General features: G+C 55.6%; 1 protein-coding gene across 3 annotated transcripts in view; it reads right to left on the bottom strand.

Moving 5' to 3' along the window:
• Nucleotides 1-4,277: 4,277 nt before the first annotated feature.
• The window catches only part of PACSIN1 (protein kinase C and casein kinase substrate in neurons 1), a 54,751-nt gene continuing 40,984 nt past the window's right edge, over nt 4,278-18,044 (bottom strand). For all 3 annotated transcript variants that reach the window (XM_090282240.1, XM_090282242.1, XM_090282241.1), the window contains exons 2-10: nt 9,963-10,089; nt 8,884-9,040; nt 7,629-7,864; nt 7,035-7,190; nt 6,762-6,937; nt 6,237-6,357; nt 6,013-6,140; nt 5,203-5,390; nt 4,278-4,700 (exon numbers count right to left, since the gene is read on the bottom strand). In XM_090282240.1, the coding sequence (XP_090138366.1) occupies nt 4,591-4,700; nt 5,203-5,390; nt 6,013-6,140; nt 6,237-6,357; nt 6,762-6,937; nt 7,035-7,190; nt 7,629-7,864; nt 8,884-9,040; nt 9,963-10,025 (1,335 nt within the window). In that variant the 5' untranslated portion in view covers nt 10,026-10,089 and the 3' untranslated portion in view covers nt 4,278-4,590. The remainder of the gene's footprint in view (nt 4,701-5,202; nt 5,391-6,012; nt 6,141-6,236; nt 6,358-6,761; nt 6,938-7,034; nt 7,191-7,628; nt 7,865-8,883; nt 9,041-9,962; nt 10,090-18,044) is intronic.

Genomic DNA, 18,044 nt, shown 5'->3' with positions numbered 1-18,044 from the left:
CCCCCAACCCTGGTGTGGGCTGAAAGGAGGTAGGAGCTGGGGCTGACAAGGTCTATACTTAGGAGTGCAGAGAAGGCAGGGTCCTTGACCATGCTCTTGCTCTGCTGTAGATCAGGGCTTTCTGCCTGGGGTGGGCCAGGGTCTGGCCTTCCTGCAAGGGGGCCAAGAGCCCTTGTCTCTGCTTGGCCAACCACGGGGGCTCTGGGCTGGGGCCACAGGGATGTGACAGAAGGTGGGTGTTTCAGTGCCCTTTGCGGGACACTGGCTCTACAAGGAACAGGAAAAGAGGTTGGCTTGTTTGAGGTTCCTCTCTCCTGAAGGGGGAGGTCATAGACCTCAACAGAGCCATCTCTGAAACTGTGAGCCCTATGAGTGGGGTGTGAGGGTGTGATGGGGAAAGGGTGTGGCCAGAGTGTGTGTGTGTGTTAGGGGAGATGGGACCCACTTCCCACTCTCCTGGGCAAACCAGCTCGCTCAGCTTCTTCATGCTTCCCTCACATCTTTCACCGAGTTCAGGAGCCCTGAGGGCTGACTGGGTGCTTCCACTGCAAGTCAGAGCAGCTGATTTGCTCACACAGCTAATCAGCAGCAGAACCAAGAATGAAACCCACCAGGACAGGGCTCTCTCTGCTTCATGACTGGTCAGCACCCTTCACCTCCGTAACCCTTCGCTTCCGAGGACAGGCCTCCAGGAAACGATACTGGGAGCCAAGCAGTGCTGCCTAGACCACTGAGGGTTAAATGCTGCCCTGTACTGCCGCCTTCTGCCCTTCTCAATTTTATTGTCTTCAGAGGAAAGTTTACTCCTGGCAGTGAGCAAACAGCACCTTGGCACCTGTCAGCTGGAACTGGACCTAGAGGAGGAGGGGGCCTTGCCTCACGCCTGTGCTTTCCTGGGCCCCTGCTGTCTACTCACCCCCTGGAAGGGAGCAGACGGGGACCCTGGCTAGAACCCAGCTTGGCTCTGCTGAACTGGTTTTGCCTCCAGCCTGCCCATCCTGCCCCCAACTTTGTCCCAAGAGCCACCTGCTTCCATATTCCCAGGTGGGCCTGGGCCTGGAGAGGCCTCTGATCTCAGGTGGGGGCTGGGAGGGAGGAAGGGAGGGGGATTAGTGACTGCAAGTGGGAAACTCCAGAAAGGGGAGCTGTGGGGAGTGGGGTGGGGCAGCTTCCTGCTCTGAGGATCTGCCACAAGGCACACATCCCCTCTGGGGCACACACCCATCCAGTGACACCTTGTGTGCTGGCTGCAAACTCTGGATTCCTCTTTCTTCTCCACATACCTGCCCATCAGCACCCCGTCTAGCCTAGGTATTCCTTGACCCTCCTCACAGACCCGCACCCAGGGCTCCCCATCACTGCTCGGAACAGCTTGTGCAAATGAGACAAGGCAACACTTTGCCTTTATTTAAGGAGTCCTCAATTTGGCTAAAACCAGGCTCTTGTCATTGGAGGTGGATTTGGGGGAGAAAGGCGATGTGATGGAGAACAGATTCAACCTCCATCTGACCTTTTCTCCCTGCCCTGCCTGGGGCTATGGACGATCAGGAACTGCTGGCCTTAGCAATCACTTTCAGAATTTTGCTTTAAAAACTGAAACCTGTTCCAGGTTCAAATTCATCCTTGAACTGTGACTTTGGGACCCCTGAATGCCCCAGTTTTCCTGGTCAGTGCTCAACGCCAGGCACCCAGGGCCCTAATGGCCACTCAGGAACCTCAGCATCCAGTGTAACCCTCCCTGCACAGACCCAGGGTCCTGGAAGAAAAAGATACCACCCTCAGTTCCCCAGCCCATTGGTGGTCAGCGAGGACAGTTCCCAGTGGTCCTGGGCACTCCTTCCCCACCAGAAATCCCAACCACAGGTAGCTCTCGGAGGCCTCAGAAGACGCATGACTCAAGATGACAAGGCCCAGCCAGGTTGACACAGTTCTGGATTTTATCCACAGTCATACAGTCACAACCTATATATAGATATATATATTTGTATTTATATACCTTTAAATTACACAATCATGTACAAAACAGGTGCATTGCTGAGACCACAGCACTTCTCGGAGTTTCACAAGTGTTGGACTAATGGAGTCAGGAAGCCAAGGGTGGCAGAGGGCGACAGCAGAGCAGCTCTGGCTCCTTGCAGAGCTGGGCCGCAGAAGGTGGTTAACTTGGGAAGAAACACTTCACTTGCTGAGCCCTGCAGAGCGGCCCGTGCAGCATTGAGGGTGCGGGCAGGGGGCTACAGGAGGTGGTGGGCACAGTGAGGGGCATGGCCCCCACGCTTGCTGTTGAGTGCCCTGACACCAGCACTGATGGGTGGGTCTGGGCCCGGGAGCTCAGGGGACCTTCCAGGTGAGGCCTTCCCACTCTGGGGCCTGAGGAGCCTGGGGACCCCTTGCTCAGAAGGAATTGGGTTTCAAGTCCCTGCCCCAGAGTGGGCAGCTAGAGTGCTGAGGGGGACAGCCAGGGCCACTTCCCCTCTCCAGGTGCTGGGAAACTGCTGGCACAGAGAGAGGGAGCCCAGGCCCCAAGGTGCAGAGGTGGCAGCTTCCTGACTTCCAGTAGTAGGTGGTACAGGGCAAAGGCCCTTAACTCCAACTCCTGCTTGGAGGAGAGGCAGAAGGGGCTTTTGTTCTGGTGATGGGAGGGCTGAAGGTTTCCAAAATCTTGCTCCAGGCCCTGGCGGGCTTAGGGCACATCTGATAAGAAGGGGCTTGCTATGGAGAGGAGTTTGCCTGTCCCTAGGGGTGCCATTGTCCACACCCTCCAATTTTCCTGGCCTTGAGCTCAGGCCCCTGCCAGAGTATGCCAGGATCTTCTGTGGCACATGAACAGGGCCAGGGCTTTGAGGCAGGGGTCTGTGACCTAACAGTAGACTGTGGGGAGAAGAAGCAAGGAGCAAGAGGCTGATGGGTGACAGAGGGGCCGGGGTACATGCTATCTTCAGCTAGAGGCCCAGAGGCCAGGTCCTATGGGACGGAGGAGGGTGTCTGCAGTTCTGAAGCCCGGAAGTGGCATCACCATCAGGCTCACCTGGTGCTGCAGGAAGTCTCAGGGCCTCACTGCAGACGGGTCCTGGGAGACTCCTCTTCCAGTCAGTCCCTGACCTGGGATCTTGTCCTGCCTCAGTCTGCTTCCCAGCCACCCTGCCCCCACCGCCATGGGAGAGGCTGGTCCCTGGTAGTAATCCAGCACTACTTTCTTTCACCAGCCGTAGGAAACACTGCTGCTCTGGGCAGGCGCTTTGTCTCCTCCCACCCCAAAGTCCTTTAACTGAGACCCAGACTTGGAGAGATGGGGGGTGGAGGAGGTGCCACCAGCAGGGGGAATGTTGCTCCAGGGCTAGGGTTCTGGTTGTGGGGGTGAGGAGAAGGAAGAAAGACCTGGTGAATGCCCTGCTCCTGAGGGCCAGGGCTCCTCCCTCCTGCCAACCCCATCCCTCTCCTGTTGGCTGCAGACTTTCCCTGATGCTCCCAGGCTGGAAGCTCCCATGGGCCCTGTGGTGTCTCCCCAGGCAGGGAAGAGAATGGGAGAGACGAATAGGAGACTCCGAGGCTTGGTCTCCTGAAGGCTGGCTGAACCCGGTGATCCTCCGGTTTCAGATGGATGTGGAGGGAAAGAGGGAGGGTGAGTGGGGAGGGAAGGAGGGTGGGTGGGTGAGCAAGATGTCCTCCTCCCCAGGAAATAGGAGGAGGCTGCTACCATTGCTGGCTTTGCCCTGCGCTTTGGGGCCCCTCCCCACTGCCTGAGGACTTGGGGGTGGGGACGGAAGCGGGTGTCTGCAAGTACTGAAGGGTATGGCTCTGAGTAAGAGCCCAGGCCTGAAGTGCAGACAACTAGAAAGAAGGGCCCTAGCAGGGTCCTGGTCCCTCAGCTGAGCCTGGCATTGGAAGGTCTGAGGGCCTGCTCCCCCTTCACTCACCCTCCTACACCACAGTGACTCTGTCACCAACTCCAGCTCAACCCTCTTCGTGTCTGAGGGAGTCTGGGGACACCTGGGAGAAGAGGGTGATTATTCCTCTTCCAGTGCCACCAGTCCCGAGGGGGGAGGCCCAGGGCAGAAGGGCACTCCGGAGCCAGGGCACAGTGGAAGACTAAACACTGGGAGGCCCCTTTCTGGGGCTGGAGGGGAGGCCACTGAGAGTTGGTGGTGGTGGAAGGGGAGTAGGGTGGGACAGGGGGAGGAGGTCAGAAGACCTGGCTGGGGACGGGGGTGGGGTGGGCACTGGGAGCCAGGGGTGGGGGGGAAGGGTTGGGATGGGGCATTGAGGCAGAATAAAGGGTCCAGGGGGCGTCTCTCAGGGCTCAGGAGGCATTTTGCTGGGATCTAAAGAGCGGATGTTGTGATGTCTTCGTCGGGCTAAGCCCTAAGACCCTCACCTACCCAGGGGGCTATTACCCCAAGTCCCACCAGCCTGGCCTCCAGGGGGCCCTGCAAATGCTCCATCTCTTTGTACTTTTTGTTTTGTTCTGTTTTGACTTTTAAAAAAATAAAAGCTTGATCGGAAAATATGTCTGGAACTCTATGGCGAGGGAAGGTGACAAGAGTAGGAAGGGAGGGCAAGGAGTGAGGGGTGGTGGGGGGAGCAGGGCAGCTAGATGGCCTCCACGTAATTGGCGGGATAGAGGCCAAACTGCCCGCTGTCCAGCCGCCCGCGGCACCAACCCTGCTCGTCTTCCTCGCCCAGCTTCGTGAGCTCATCTCCTGGGAAGGGGGACACAGAGAAGCTCCTTGACAGGGGCTCAAAGAGGCCCGTCCTGCACCCCCATACTGCTAGGTAAGCCGTCCAATGCTATGGTATTGGGCCGACCCGTAGACCCTCCCCTTTCACTGTCTCAATGCCTGCCCGAAGGACCAGCTCCAATCACCCACCCAATCTGGGTCTCGCCCCGCCTCTAGCTTCATTTCCCAGGTCGGGTGTCCCTGTTCAGACCTAACCCCAGTCCCTGTCAGACCCTAATCGCCAACCCTATTCTCAGGTCCTGACTCTACCCCAGGCACCCGGCTGCCCACTCTCAGGCCCCGCACTTGCCCTCCATTTGAAGTCTTGGCGCCTGGGCTCAGTTCATACTCCCGGTCTTGGCCAAGCCCTGCACCAGGTCCCTCCCACAGCCGCACTCCCTGCCAATGCCCGCACCCCCTGCCCTCAGGCCCCGCCCCATCCCAGGTTCCAGCCGCCCCGCCCCGCCAACTCCGCCCACCGTACCAGCCTTGAAGCTGAGCTCATCCTGCTCCTGGCCGTCGTAGTCGTAGAGTGCCCGCACACGCACTCCCTTGGCGTCGTCCTCGAAGGGGTTGGAGCCCCCGTTGGCCTCATTGCCCCCAAATGGGTTCCCGCTCTCATCGTCTGACCACTCAGTGGCATAAGGCTGGCCCCTGTCATAGCTGCTCACGCTGAGAAGCAGAGAGAGGACCCAGCATAAATTGCCTCTCACCTCATCCCTAAGGCTGCCCCTCTCCCCAGTCAGAGCCCTGAGCCCATATTTCACCAAGACTGGAGCAGGCGTGGGCCTTCTAAGAGGGGTTCTGAGTCAGTGACCCTCACAAACAGATGTGAGGCAAGACCATTAGCATTATTACTAAGTCTTAGAGTGAGGGGGCGCTGAAGGGGACCTCGGAGAACATCGGACCTTTCATCTGAGAGGGCCAGTACCATCTAGTGGTTAAGAGTAATAACTGTGGAGCCAGACTCTGGGGCATCACACCCTGGCTCTGAGGCTTACTAACTAGCTGTGTGACCTTCTGCAATTACTTAACCTCTCTAGGTATCAGTTTCTCCCGCTGTAAAATGGGAGTATTTACACACTTCTCAGAATGCTTAAGGCTTCAATGAGTTAATACAGTATACGGAAAATGCTTAGAACAGAGCCTGGCACACACTAGGTGCTCTCAAAGGACTAGCTATCACGATCTTTGTAAGGAGCCCAAGAGTGCTGTGATTTAGACCATTTATTGTCTCTTGAGGTAAAACTCAATAGAACCCAGACCTCCAGGAAGCTCCATAGGAGGCACTCACCTGCCACGGTCCCCAGCCTGGGATGTGGACTCCACCACCCCAGCGGCATTGGTCAACGCTACCCCCTCTGCCTTCTTGGGCTGTTTCTCCTTCTTAGTGGTGGTGTGAGGAAGGTCTGGGTTCCACTCCTGGTGGGTGCCAAGGGAGCAGTCAGGCTGTGGACTGCTCCCTGAGGCCCCTTCCAGCCTTTCATACTCTCCTTTCCCATCCCCACACATCCTTACCTCAAACTGGGGCCAATTCATGGGCATGCCAGGGCCACTGGTGCTGCGGAACCATTTGAGGTCATCCTGGGCGTCAGCCCCCCGGATGGTCTGCTCCAACTCCCGGTACACATGGACATAGCTGCGCAGAGGGGAGATGGGGAGGTAGGGAGCAAGATGCATCATGGCCCCTTCTTATCCTTAGTGAGGGCAGGATTCCATTCAGGGACCAGGGTGCTGGCATGACCCTCAGCTTAGGAACCAGGCAGCCTTCCCCATGAACATTCTCCATGTGGGTATGTCCAGTGGGTGCCCTTTGCCGTCCCCTTCTTAGCTACTCACCCAACCATCCAAACACGTTTCTTGAGTACCTAGTGTGTGTTGGCTTGTACCCAGACAGTCCTTGTGTTTGGATCCTCTTCTTGGGTCCTGAAGCTCAGCCCTCCCCTTCCTGTCGCTATAACATGGGGGCCTGGGATTCCTTGCACACCAGTTCTACCCTCTGCTGCCTGTGCCTGTGCCCACCCTGCTGCCACGCCCAGCTACCTGCTATTCTCAGCTAGGTTGAGGTGACGTTTGATGTCCAGAAGCACCTCCTTGAGGAAGACCAGTCGCTTTTCCTCAAATTGCTGGCACTGTTCAAACACCTGCTCCATGCCCTCCATGTACTGGGGTGTGGTCTTGCCCACTTCTTCCAGCACTTTCTCGTATTTCTCCTGTGTCTGTAGGCACCAGGGCAAAGGGAGGGTGAGACCCAGGCCCACAGCTGCCAGCCGCCGCCCACTCTGAGGGGCCCCCAGAGACCAGACTGGCCGGCACCTTCTGCACATCCTGCTTGCACTTGTCCACTTTGTCCTGCAGTTTCTTCTGCTGCTCAGGTGTGACTGACTGCTCCGTCTTGCTATTCATCTCTCGTGTCACAGCCAGCTTCTCCTCTTTGCAGGCCAGATGGTAGGCCTTTTTGGCTGCCTCTAGCTGTGGGGAGGAGGGAACAGGGAGCAGGCCTCCTACTTGTGAACAGGAGCAAAAGTGGTCACTTGTCAAGCCCTCCCCCCAGCCCACTCTGCCAGGAGCTATGAGCACATGGTCTTAGGAGGCAGCAGGGATGCAGGCCCTGGCTCCAGGTATTTGGGAGCAGTGCCCACCCATCTGTGGATATTTCCCTGCATGGCATTCCCTGCACGGCACTGCCTGTGCCCCTAGGCCACGCTCATGGTGAGCACTGCAGTGCCTGCCCCATCTGTGTATAATTCTTCCTGGAAGGCAGTCCTGCTCCCTCATGGGCACAATCCCAGAGGGCAGTGTACTGCCACCTCATCTGTAGACACCCTCCCACTGATCAAACTGGCCCTCTGAGCTTCCCTGCCCACCCTTGCCCCGTCTGCAGCAGCCACCCCCCCACCCCCCAGGCACCTCCTTCATCTTCTTGGCCCAGGGCTTCTGTGCCTTGCGGAAGCCATCTTCAGCCTCCTTGGTCTCCTTGAAGCCGCCCATGATCTGCTTGTGATAGGCATCCTTCTGCCAGTTCTTGACCTTCTCCAGGTCCTCGTTCAGCAGGTTGTTTTTCACCTCCTGGTGCAGTTCGCTCACCTTGTCCGCCTCCGTCATGATGGCACCCCAGGCCCGCTCCAGGCTGCCATACTGTGGGCCTGAGGAAATGTCCATGGGGTCACAAGGCCTACATGACACCTGCCCAGAGGACACCCTCACACCTTTCTCTGAGACTCTCATCATATTCCCAGGGCAGCAGAAATGCCCTCTTCTGCTCTCCCTATAGTTTTCTTCACCCTCCAGGGCCCAAGTATAGCCACCTTCTCCAGGAAGACTTCTCTGACCACTCTATCACACACCTCAGCCTGCAGCCCTCACTGAATTCTTCTTCTACATCTGCCTCTGTGTCTACTCCCTGTCTTTTTCGTCAGCTTGTGAGTCCATGGTGGGGGGGTGGGGGGGGTAGCCTCCATCCTGTGAGCTCTCATAAGCCCAGCACAGCACCAGGCACACAGTAGGGACTCCAGAATGTTGGCTGAATGCAAAACTGAAGAACCAACTGGTGACAGATACCAGGAGGCCACTGGGACCAGACATCCCACAGTCATTTGTTTCTTTGTACATAGGCACCAACTCTGTGTCAGACACTGTGCAGGGCAGTGTGGGCCCAGCCCTTGACTTCATGGGATTCAGAGTCTAGTGGAAGAGAAAAACATTAACCGATACATGTAAACTTCAATCTGAAACTATTCTAGACTAAAGGAGTCTAGAGACATGACAACTCAATGTAATACCTGATTCTGGATGGGACCCTGGACCAGCAAACAATTGCTATAATAAAATTTGCATATGGGCCATATTAAATGTCCTGAATTTAATAGCTGAGCTATGGTTACATAAGTAAATGTTCTATTCTTAGGAGCTACCTGAAGAATTTAGGGTGAAGGAGCATATCTCCAACTTAAATGATTCCAAAAATATGCATATAGGGATAAAACAAATGTCATAAAATGTTATCTGGTGAATTAGGGTGAAGGGTATCCAGTTCTCTGTACTACTCTTGAAACTTCTCTAACTTAAAATTATTTCAAGATAAAAAGTTTGGGGTTCTGTTTGTTTTTTCAGAGAGTGGGTTTAAGGCCTGGAGTGTGCGCACGGGATGGGCATGTGGGGGCACCTTTCTCGATGAGTTGGCGCCAGCGCTTGGCCCAGTCGGTGAGCTGCTGCGCATAGGCCTTCTCGATCTTGGCGCGCTCCTGCACGCAGTTCATCAGGTCGTTGCACAGGCGGTGCCCATCGTCGATGCGCTTCACCGTCCGCTTGTAGTTCCCCACCTGGCGGCCAAGCACCGAACACGGCTCTCGCGCGCTCTCGGCCTCCCGTGTCCCCGCCCCGTCCGCCCTGGCGGCCGTGTCCTGCAGGGGGCGCCCGCCACCGCCTTCCTGGTGCAGCTCCGGACCCTCTGACTTTCCAAGGACTTGGCATCCTGCGCCACACCCCTGCCTACACACTCCCTTATCCCACTTTTAACATAATTTCGTCCCTGCCACAAAATGTAGAAGGCTTTTTATAACTTGGACTTGGGCCAAATGAATTATTCATTTTTGTTCTTGTGAGCTAAATCTATTATATTTACATAGAGTCATAAGCATTGAATTGAGCTGCAACTTCTTGACATAATATTATGTTGTGTAGACATCTCATTAAACACTTATTAATTTAGGTTTGGCAGTTTTCACTTTGGGTTTCATAAGCCAACACAAAATAATTTTTTTTCTGAATTTCGAATATTTGAGGAGGTTCTGAAATACCGTCCTGTCTCCACCTCTGTGTTGCTCTAGGGCTCCCTGAACTCAGTCCATTTCCCTGCTACCAGTGCTTTCCCCTCTGTCCACTTCACAGGGAAGGGGCAAGCAGCAGCAGTGAAAAGCTGTATAAACTAAAATGCTGCACCTGCCTGTGCAAAGTGCCAGGACTCTGAGCCAGGGGCCCCAGAACACAGGGGCAGCAGGGGTCTGTTCTACATCATGAAATACCATGGGGTGTCTCCAGGGGTAGCTGTAGGGCAGATGGGCTCTGGGCTGAGTACATGGTAGTAGCCTGTTGAACATGGAGGGTGTTGGAGAGGTCCGAGGGGCTGGGGAACGAGGCCTGAGGTCATAGGGTGGGTGGGGGCCTGGGCCTCCACACAGCCAGGCTGTCTTTCCCCAGGTCCTGGGAGCACCAAAGCCTGTCCTGGGAGCATCAAAGCCTCACCTCCCAGAAGCTGTCAGTAGTCTCCTCCGGAGCTAGCGAGGCCTCGTCGTAGGAGCCAGACATGGTGTGGTCGTGAGGGAGATGGGCAGGTGTGGAGCAGTGGTCAGCAGGCTGGGCTGCTCATGTGCTGGAGGGCAGAAGAGAGATCTCTGGAGATGAGGGACATGTCTGACATGCCCCATTCCAGGCCTGGGCCCCAACTTGCTGTGGGGATGAGGGCTCCATAGGCATAAGCCTTGCATTAGGGAAGGAACTTCCTGCCCAGGCACTGGCTCACCCCAGGAGTTACCCTGCAGCACCCCTTGTACCCACCTCCCCCCCTCCCCCTCACAAGCCCTTCACTCCAACTCCTCTCCTTCTCTTATCCCTCAAATCCATCCTCCAGGTCCAGTGTAGGCATCTCTTCTCAGAAGCCTCTCCCAACCACCAGAACCATGGTGCCCGCCACTGTTTTGTGTTCCTGAACTCAGAGCTAAAAGTGAGAGCCACATAATCACATATTTGCTTTATATCAATCCGTAGTTTGCTTCGTAGACACACTGGTCTTCAAAGCCAGCAATCAGGCTTATCTTTGTGCATGTCCGGCACTGCCCTCTCCCCGCAGGGCCCACTAGAGCTCAATAAACCCCAGCTGACTTCTCAATCTCACACCGTCAGTGCTGCCCACCCTGACCTAGACAGATCCTTGCACCAGGTCCCAAACACCCACTTAAGCTTCCTATCCCCACCCCAACCAATGCAGAGCCCCTGGTTTCAGCCCCTAAGTCTTCTGCAAATGCACCCAAGCCCGCTGGGAAACTGGCTGCAGGCCGCCTCCTGCCTCCTGCCCAGGCTGAGCTCCTCCTCAGTTTCCTTAGCTGCTGGGCCCTGCAAATGCCCTTCTGGCTGCCCTATGCCCAGCCTCGAATCAAAGGCCTCCATTAGCTGCTTCCATGTCCCTAGGAGTCCCAGACATGCAGCTGCTGGTCCACAGGTCAGACCACTGTGATCTGTGTGAGCCTCAGGCAACTGTATGTGGTCTGGAACTGTTGGCAGCATCAGGCTGTCCAATCTAGGCCGCATGCTGCCCCAGGGCTGGGGCAGGTGCTGCCCTACTCCCATCCCCCACCCAGGCAAGAATGGCTCAGTCATCAGGAAACTGGACCCAGTGGGCCAGGGGTCTGGTCTTCAAAGGGGCAATGAGGCCAACCCAGGCCTGACCCCACTACAAGCTGACAGCCTGGGGCCAGGGTCACTTCCCTGTCTCTGCACTGTAACCTCAGGGACTGAGAACACTGATAGATAAGGACACTTGACCTCTGCAAGAATCAGCCCAACCTGGGGGTCCAAGGGACCCTAAGCCCTTACCACCAGCTGCCATCAGGCTCAGAGCAGGTGTACGAACACCCAAGGATGCTGGGTCAAGGATGTCCCTGTCCTCTCCAGCCTCAGTCTTCCTATCTGTCCAGGGGCTAGAGCTCTTTTTCCAGTAATAACCCAGTGTTGCCTTCTTGCATCTCTCAGGCACTAGATATATTTTGTTTTTTTCCCTTAGCAAAAACTCAAACTTTCCCACAGACTGATGCACAGCGGGGGACGGGGTGGATGGAAGGAGAGAGCAGCTGGAATTCATCAAGGGACAAAGAAATGAGTCTGATGTTTTTTCTTCTTAATTTGGCACTTTTCACTTATAAAGCAGAACTTGCTTCATAAAGAAAATTTTGAATTTATGCTCTGACTAGTGTGGTTCAGTGCAAAGCAAAAGGTCCCCAGTTTGATTCCGGTTTTGGGCTAGGTCCCTGGTTGGGGCGTATACAGGAGGCAACCGATTGATGCTTCTCTTGCACATTGATATTTTTCTCCCTCTCTTTCTCCCTCCCTTCCCCTCTCTCTAAAAATAAATAAAATCTTTAAAAGAAAGAAAAATTTGAATCTGGATATGGAGAAGTAAAAGGCAGGGATATTTAAAGGACTTTCAGCCAGGTTAGTTAGGTAAATGTTCCTGGGGCTAGAGCCATCTAGAACCAAATCACACAGAACTTTGGGATCCCTAAAATGTGCAGCTGTTAGGGGGAAGCCCTCATGGAGCGAAGGTCAAACCTGTCCCTGGTAATGGGGAAGTGACTTTACACAAGCTTGGTGGGGGCAACTGGGTGTCCTTTCTCAGAGTCACAGAGGTACACATCCTTCACCCAGTAGCACCCTGTGGTCCCAGGAATTCACCTTCCAGCCACTTGGGCAATGTGCTACTGCCCAGTCTGACTGACTATAGCACTGCCTGTAAAAGCCAAAGGCTGCAGACACCCCAGGTGCAAGTACATGGGGCTGGTTAAGTGAGTGGTGCTAAGGCCTGCAGCGGAAGCTCTGGTCCCGAACGCTCCCTCCCCAAGCCATGTCACTAAAGCCAAAAGAGCAAGGTGCAGAACAGCGTGGCCGCGGATGCTCCCGTTTGTACTGGGGTGGTGGTGGGGGGTGGTTGGGGGATACATAAACAGAAATATTTTTGGAAAGCTGGTAGCAATAGCTGTGTTGGGGGGACTGGGTGGCTTGGGGATGGGGTGGGAGATTTTTCACTGGGGCTCTTTTATGTTTTAAAATTTTTCCTTGTGTGCATAAATTGCAAATTAAAAAAAAAAAAAAAAAAGCCTTCAGCCTGTGTTGGAGGAAAGCAGAAGGAGCTGGAAGCCAGGACAAGGGCGCACTGGAAGCATGGAGGTGGGGACAGTGCAGCTAAGACCTGCATGTCAGGCGAGGAAAAATGCACTATGGCACAGACCACTCTCCACCTGTCCCGACCCAAGGGCGATGGCGTAGGCAGGTGATGGGTCTCCCAGGCTCCCAGCTGAGGTAGCATGTGTAATAGAAATTGTTCTAGACTTGGGGTCCCTGCTCTGCCACCAAACTGCTATGTGACCTTGAGCAATTCACATGGCCTCGCTGGGCCTTGCCAAGAAATGAGGATGACCCAGACCAACTTAAGGATTAGGCGAGATCGTGAGGTCTGGCGCACTGCAGCCCCGCTGGACCTGCACAGAGGCGGCTCAGGAAGACCAGCAGGCAGGGAATGCGGGAGGGGGTGTGTGAGCCTGCAGCACCACATGGCCAGACACACCATCCTGCCTTCCCCCAGCCTAACACCCCCACCCTGGGTCAGGTGGGAGGCTTAACACTTACCAAATGCCATATCCTTCCTAAGGGGCGATCAGTAGCTGCCATCACCGCAAAGCTCTATCTCTTGGAGTCCAGAAGCTGGAGTAGCTGGCATCTGCTACTCCCCATGGGCAAGTCCCACTGTTAACTTTCTTCTCTCCATCAAATGCACACAATGCCCAATCTGACTTTGTGGCTCTGAAAGCCCTATATCATTAGCAATCACAGCTGACATTTACGGAGCACATATTTGGAGCCAAGGACGGTTCACATGTCTTAACCCATCTAATCACAGCAACCCTATAAACAGGTGCAGTTCTCACCCCCACGTTGCAGACAAGAGCCCAGGGGCTGAGACATGACTGTGAAAGAGCTTGACAGCTCTCACTATTGATTTGTCACCACTCCTGTTGTGGCGGGGTGGTAGTCTCCTTCCAGCGTGGGCCCTCTCCTTTTGTGGAACAAGGGAAGGAGCCGGCCTTTCTCACCACAAGGACGCTGAAGCCCTCGGCACAGCACAGCAGCGCGGGGCTCTGGCTCCAGCTCTGCCACCTGCCAGTGAGAGCTCGGCCAAGTCCCTCAGGGGTCTCAGTTTTCTAACTCATATGATGGAAAATGATACTTGAGCCTATTTTGAAGATCAAATGATAAAAGAGTAGTAAGCTCCTTTTGAAAAATACAGAACACTATGGAAACGTGAAGTTTTCATGCTGGCCCAGACCTTTCCTCCAGGGAGAAGAAGTCTCGGGTGAAAAGTGTCCCTCTCAGGTCCCCAGCCTACTGCCAGCTGCCTCTGAAAGACTGGGAGAGCAGGGGCCTTGTTCATGTTCCGTGTATCGAGAAGGGGCAGAGGAATGAGAGCGTGAGCCCACAGAGGGCCGGCTTGGCGTGGAGTCTACGTCATCAGTCACTAACAACCACACGCCTCAGAGAAATTATAGCTCTTTTTTCTTCTCCCACCGCGCAGCCAGCCCATCAGCAGATCCTGAGCAGCCCCTTCACATCCTTGCCTCTCCACTGGTCTTCCTGCCTCTGACATTGTCTCTCAACTCTCCCTCCCCAACCCCTACCCCCACAGCAACCAGAGTAAAACTAGTAAAACCTGTCAGATCCCACCACTGCCCCATTTCCTCCAGAGACTCCCCATTTCCTCTGAGTAAAAGTCCAATTCCTTGCCAGGAGGCCCTGCATAACCTGCTGTCCCACCTCTCACCCCTCTGCCCTCATCTCCTACCACTCTCACTCTCCTCCAGCTCCACTGCTTCCCTGCTGTTCTAACCCCAGGGCCTTTGCACCTGCTAGGAATAGCTCCCCCCCGCCCATTTCCAGGTCCACTCAATTGTCTTGACCTCCCCCAACTCAAACTTGCAATTCTGTTTCTGTTTCCATCCCCAGCACCACCGCCCCCTTCTCCCTTTGCTCATTCATTATTCTCCACAGCACCTGTCACCATCTGACAGGCTGTCAACATTAGAGTACTCATACGTTTAGTGTCTTCCTTTCCCACTAGAACGTCAACTCTATAAGGTCAGCAATTTAGCCTGTCTGGTTGGTTCTCTGCTGTATTTCTAGCATCCAGAGCAGTGCCTGGCATATAGTAGTAAGTGCATAATCATTTTTGTTCAATGAATGAATGAAAGCCAAGAACCTTCAGGAACATTCATTCATTAAATAGAGGAAGAACTGAATTCTGTACCCCAGAGCCAAACACAGTCACCTGCACACAATAGGCATTTAATAAATGTTGATAATGATGATGATACAACCAAAGGCCAGAATCCCACAAGATGGGGGGGGGTCTCAAATTCCACTTGTCCTGTTTCCAGGCCCCCTGCTTCTCCTGCCATTCCATTCCCCACCTCTCAGTCAACTGTCAGAGTCTACTTCCAGGCTGTCTTTCCCTCTGATCTGCCCTAGTCAGATCCCTGACTGAGGTTCAGCTTCTGGGTGCACCCAAATGGAGATACCACAGATGGGAAGGTGGAGGTGGGAGCTGTGGGAAGACAGGCCCGTCCTCTCCGCACCAGGTGCATCTGCCTTCTCAAGACCAGTCACCTAACACCCAGGTGCAGCCAGCTCAATGCGCAGCACACTTCCTGGACAGCAGATTCCGACCAGGAAAGTGCCCTCTGTCCTCAGCAGCACTGGGGATGGGACACATGCCGCTCACTGTCCTCCCCTCCCTGGCCAGATAAAGTTGTCCTGGCCAAGGCTGGAGCAGAAAAAGGCAAGAAGCATGGGCCCAGACCATGCAGGACATCCTGCCCCACTCAGTGCCCTGGAGCAATGCCCAGCCAGAGGGGCAGAGGATCCCGCCCCTGTGAGGGCTTAGTCACAGGCAGCCATTACAGCATGGATGTAGAGGCCAGCCATTCAGGCAGACTCCTGCTATCAAACTACAGCCTTGATCCTTATGGTGCTGCTGTCGGCCGCAGCAGTGAGCAAGACAGAAAACTCCCTGCCCTCATGAAGCTAATATTCCACAGGGGCTAGACAGACAAGGAACCAGAGGAATAAGTAAATGATCAAGTGTGTTAGACGGTAGCAAGGACTATGGAGAATAAGGCAGGGAAGGGAACAGAGAGGAACAGTGGGGGCTGGGAGTGAGGCTATTTAAGACAGGAGAAGGCATTTCAGCAAAGACCGGAAGGAGGTGAGGGAGGGAGCCATGCAGCTATCTGGGGGAAGAGCATCCAGGCAGAGGGAACAGCCAATGCAAAGGCCTTGAGGTGGAAGCATGGTTGCCATGGTTGAGGAACAAGGGGCCCTATGGCTGGAACAGAGTGAGTGAGGAGAGAGAGAGAGAGGTGCAGTCAGGGAGGGTGGGTAAGGATGTCACCACATGAGGCCTTATAGGTCAGATTAAGAGCCTTGACCCCACCCCCCACCCCCAGTGCGATGTGAGCCACTGCAGGGTTTGAGAAGAGTTGGGATGTGATTGGGCTTAGGTTTTAAAGGATCCCTGCCTCCTGGAGGAAGAGCAGACTGCAGGGGGCCAGGAGGACAGAGAACCTGCTAGCAGGTGACTACAGTCCTCCAGGTGAGGGAAGATGGGTGCTAGACCAAGGTGGTAATGCTGGAAGCAGTGAGAAGTGGTTGACCTCTGGAAATACTGTGACATGTGAGCCAACAGGCTTTGCTGATGGTTTGGCTGTGTGGAAAGGAGTCAAGGATGGCTCTGGGGTGTGAGCCTGGGCAGCTAGCAGGTTGGGAGCATGGTGGAGAGGGACAATTTGGGGGAGGTGAAAGCTTACTTTTGGAGCCATGAGTTGCCCATGAAGAGCTAAGTGGACATGTCTCCTTATTCTCTCCAGAGCTCATGCATCAGGGGCCATGTAAGGAGGGGCCGGCCTCGGGTGAGACTTGTTCCAGGCCCAGGGCCCCTGTTCCTGACCGAGCGCAGACCTCTGAGTGCTGCTGGGCCTCCCCTCAGCTCCCTTGGACTCGGGGAAGGCTGCTGGTGGGGAGGCCAGGCCCCCAACCTGGCTTTCAGGCAAGTGCTCTAGGCAGTGAACCCACTGGGTGTGATGGGGGACTAGGAAACGTGCCCCCAGAGGCTAGTCTGGTGGGCTCAACTGTCCCAGAGTCTGGGGGCAACAGAGTGTATGAGAGAAACAGACCAAGCAAAAACAGACCCCTGGGACCTGTGGGACAGAAAAAAATTAAAAGGCGGAGGCACAATGTGGCCTAGAGAAGGCAAGTCAGGAGTTGGGGAGGTCAGGGCCAGGCCTGGAGGGTCTGGGGAAGGGACAGCTCCTTCCAGCTCTTGCCAAAAGAGTCTGTCCTCCAGGCCTCACCAGCCCCATGTCCTGGCAAGGATAGAGGCCAGCCCAGCTGCCGCAGGTAAGGCAGGGCCGACGCCAGCGACGCCCCAGGCCCTGGTGTGGACGAGGGTAACAGGGTTCAGAGAAGCAGGGGGCAGGTGATGACAGCGTAACTGGGTTATGTGGCGGCCGGCTCCTAGGCACCCCCCACCCTGCTCCTGCCACCTGAGACCTGCCCTCTCACTCCCCAGGTTCTTAACCCTAAATCAGTGTGTAATACTCAGCAGGTGCAATTAACATTTGCAGAAACGAATGGGAACACGTCTGCTTCTCAGTGTATTCCTCCACCCTATCAAAGGCCCGGGGAGCCCTCCTCAGCCCCTGCACAACGTCCTCTGACCCCAGGAGCCCAGGGAAGAAGCAGCTCCACAATGTGGTGCCAGGGCTCAGCAAGAAACCCAGCCAAGTTCTTGATGGGTGCCAGGCAGAGAAGGCAGGCAGGAAAGGGGCCAGAGCCTTTGCCTCCGGCACCCTGAGCGTGTCCAAGGTTGTACACACTAACCCCCCACACCTCCTCACACAGGCCGAGGGCCTTCGGTTCTGTCCCAGGGCAGAGCGGCACCAGGCGCACCCACTGGCTACACCTCTGCAGGCCTGTCCTGCCCCTCAGGGCCTGGAGCCACGGCCCCTGCCCCACCCCTGGGTGAGAAGCAGTGGAGGCTCCTCTGCAGTGGCCCAGCTCCCCCAGCAGCAGCAGACGCTGTCCCCAGGAGCAATGCAGCACAGGGACAGAAGCTGGGGGAGGGAGAGCCACAGGCACCCCCGCCCGGGACCTGCTCTCCTGTACCCAACATGGAGACCCTGGGCTTGCTGAGGGTGGGACAGGCTCCTCTGAGGGATCTGGGGACCTAGTTCTGCAGGGAGAACAAGAAGGGGAAGGGCCTGAGTGTGAGGGGAAAGGAGAAAGATGCCTCCTCCTGGACCGGGGGGGTGGGGGGTGGGGGGGGCTCTAAGTCCAGTGCTGAGACCACTGGGGCCAGCAGGAAGGCTGCTGGTGTATACTGTGTGTGGGAGGGGGAGGGGACTAGATCTGCTGGTTCCAAATGGCCGAGGCCTCACAGTGCCTCGGTGGGGGTAGGGGACAACCTCACTTCTCCCTGCCCCCCACCCTCCCTAGCCTCCGCCTGGG

Source organism: Furipterus horrens, unplaced genomic scaffold, assembly GCF_987537825.1.
Source record: "Furipterus horrens unplaced genomic scaffold, mFurHor1.1.pri manual_scaffold_6, whole genome shotgun sequence".
Classification (NCBI taxonomy): domain Eukaryota; kingdom Metazoa; phylum Chordata; class Mammalia; order Chiroptera; family Furipteridae; genus Furipterus; species Furipterus horrens.
Note: the sequence above shows the minus strand (reverse complement) of the source record. Positions and strands in the feature narration are given on the sequence as shown.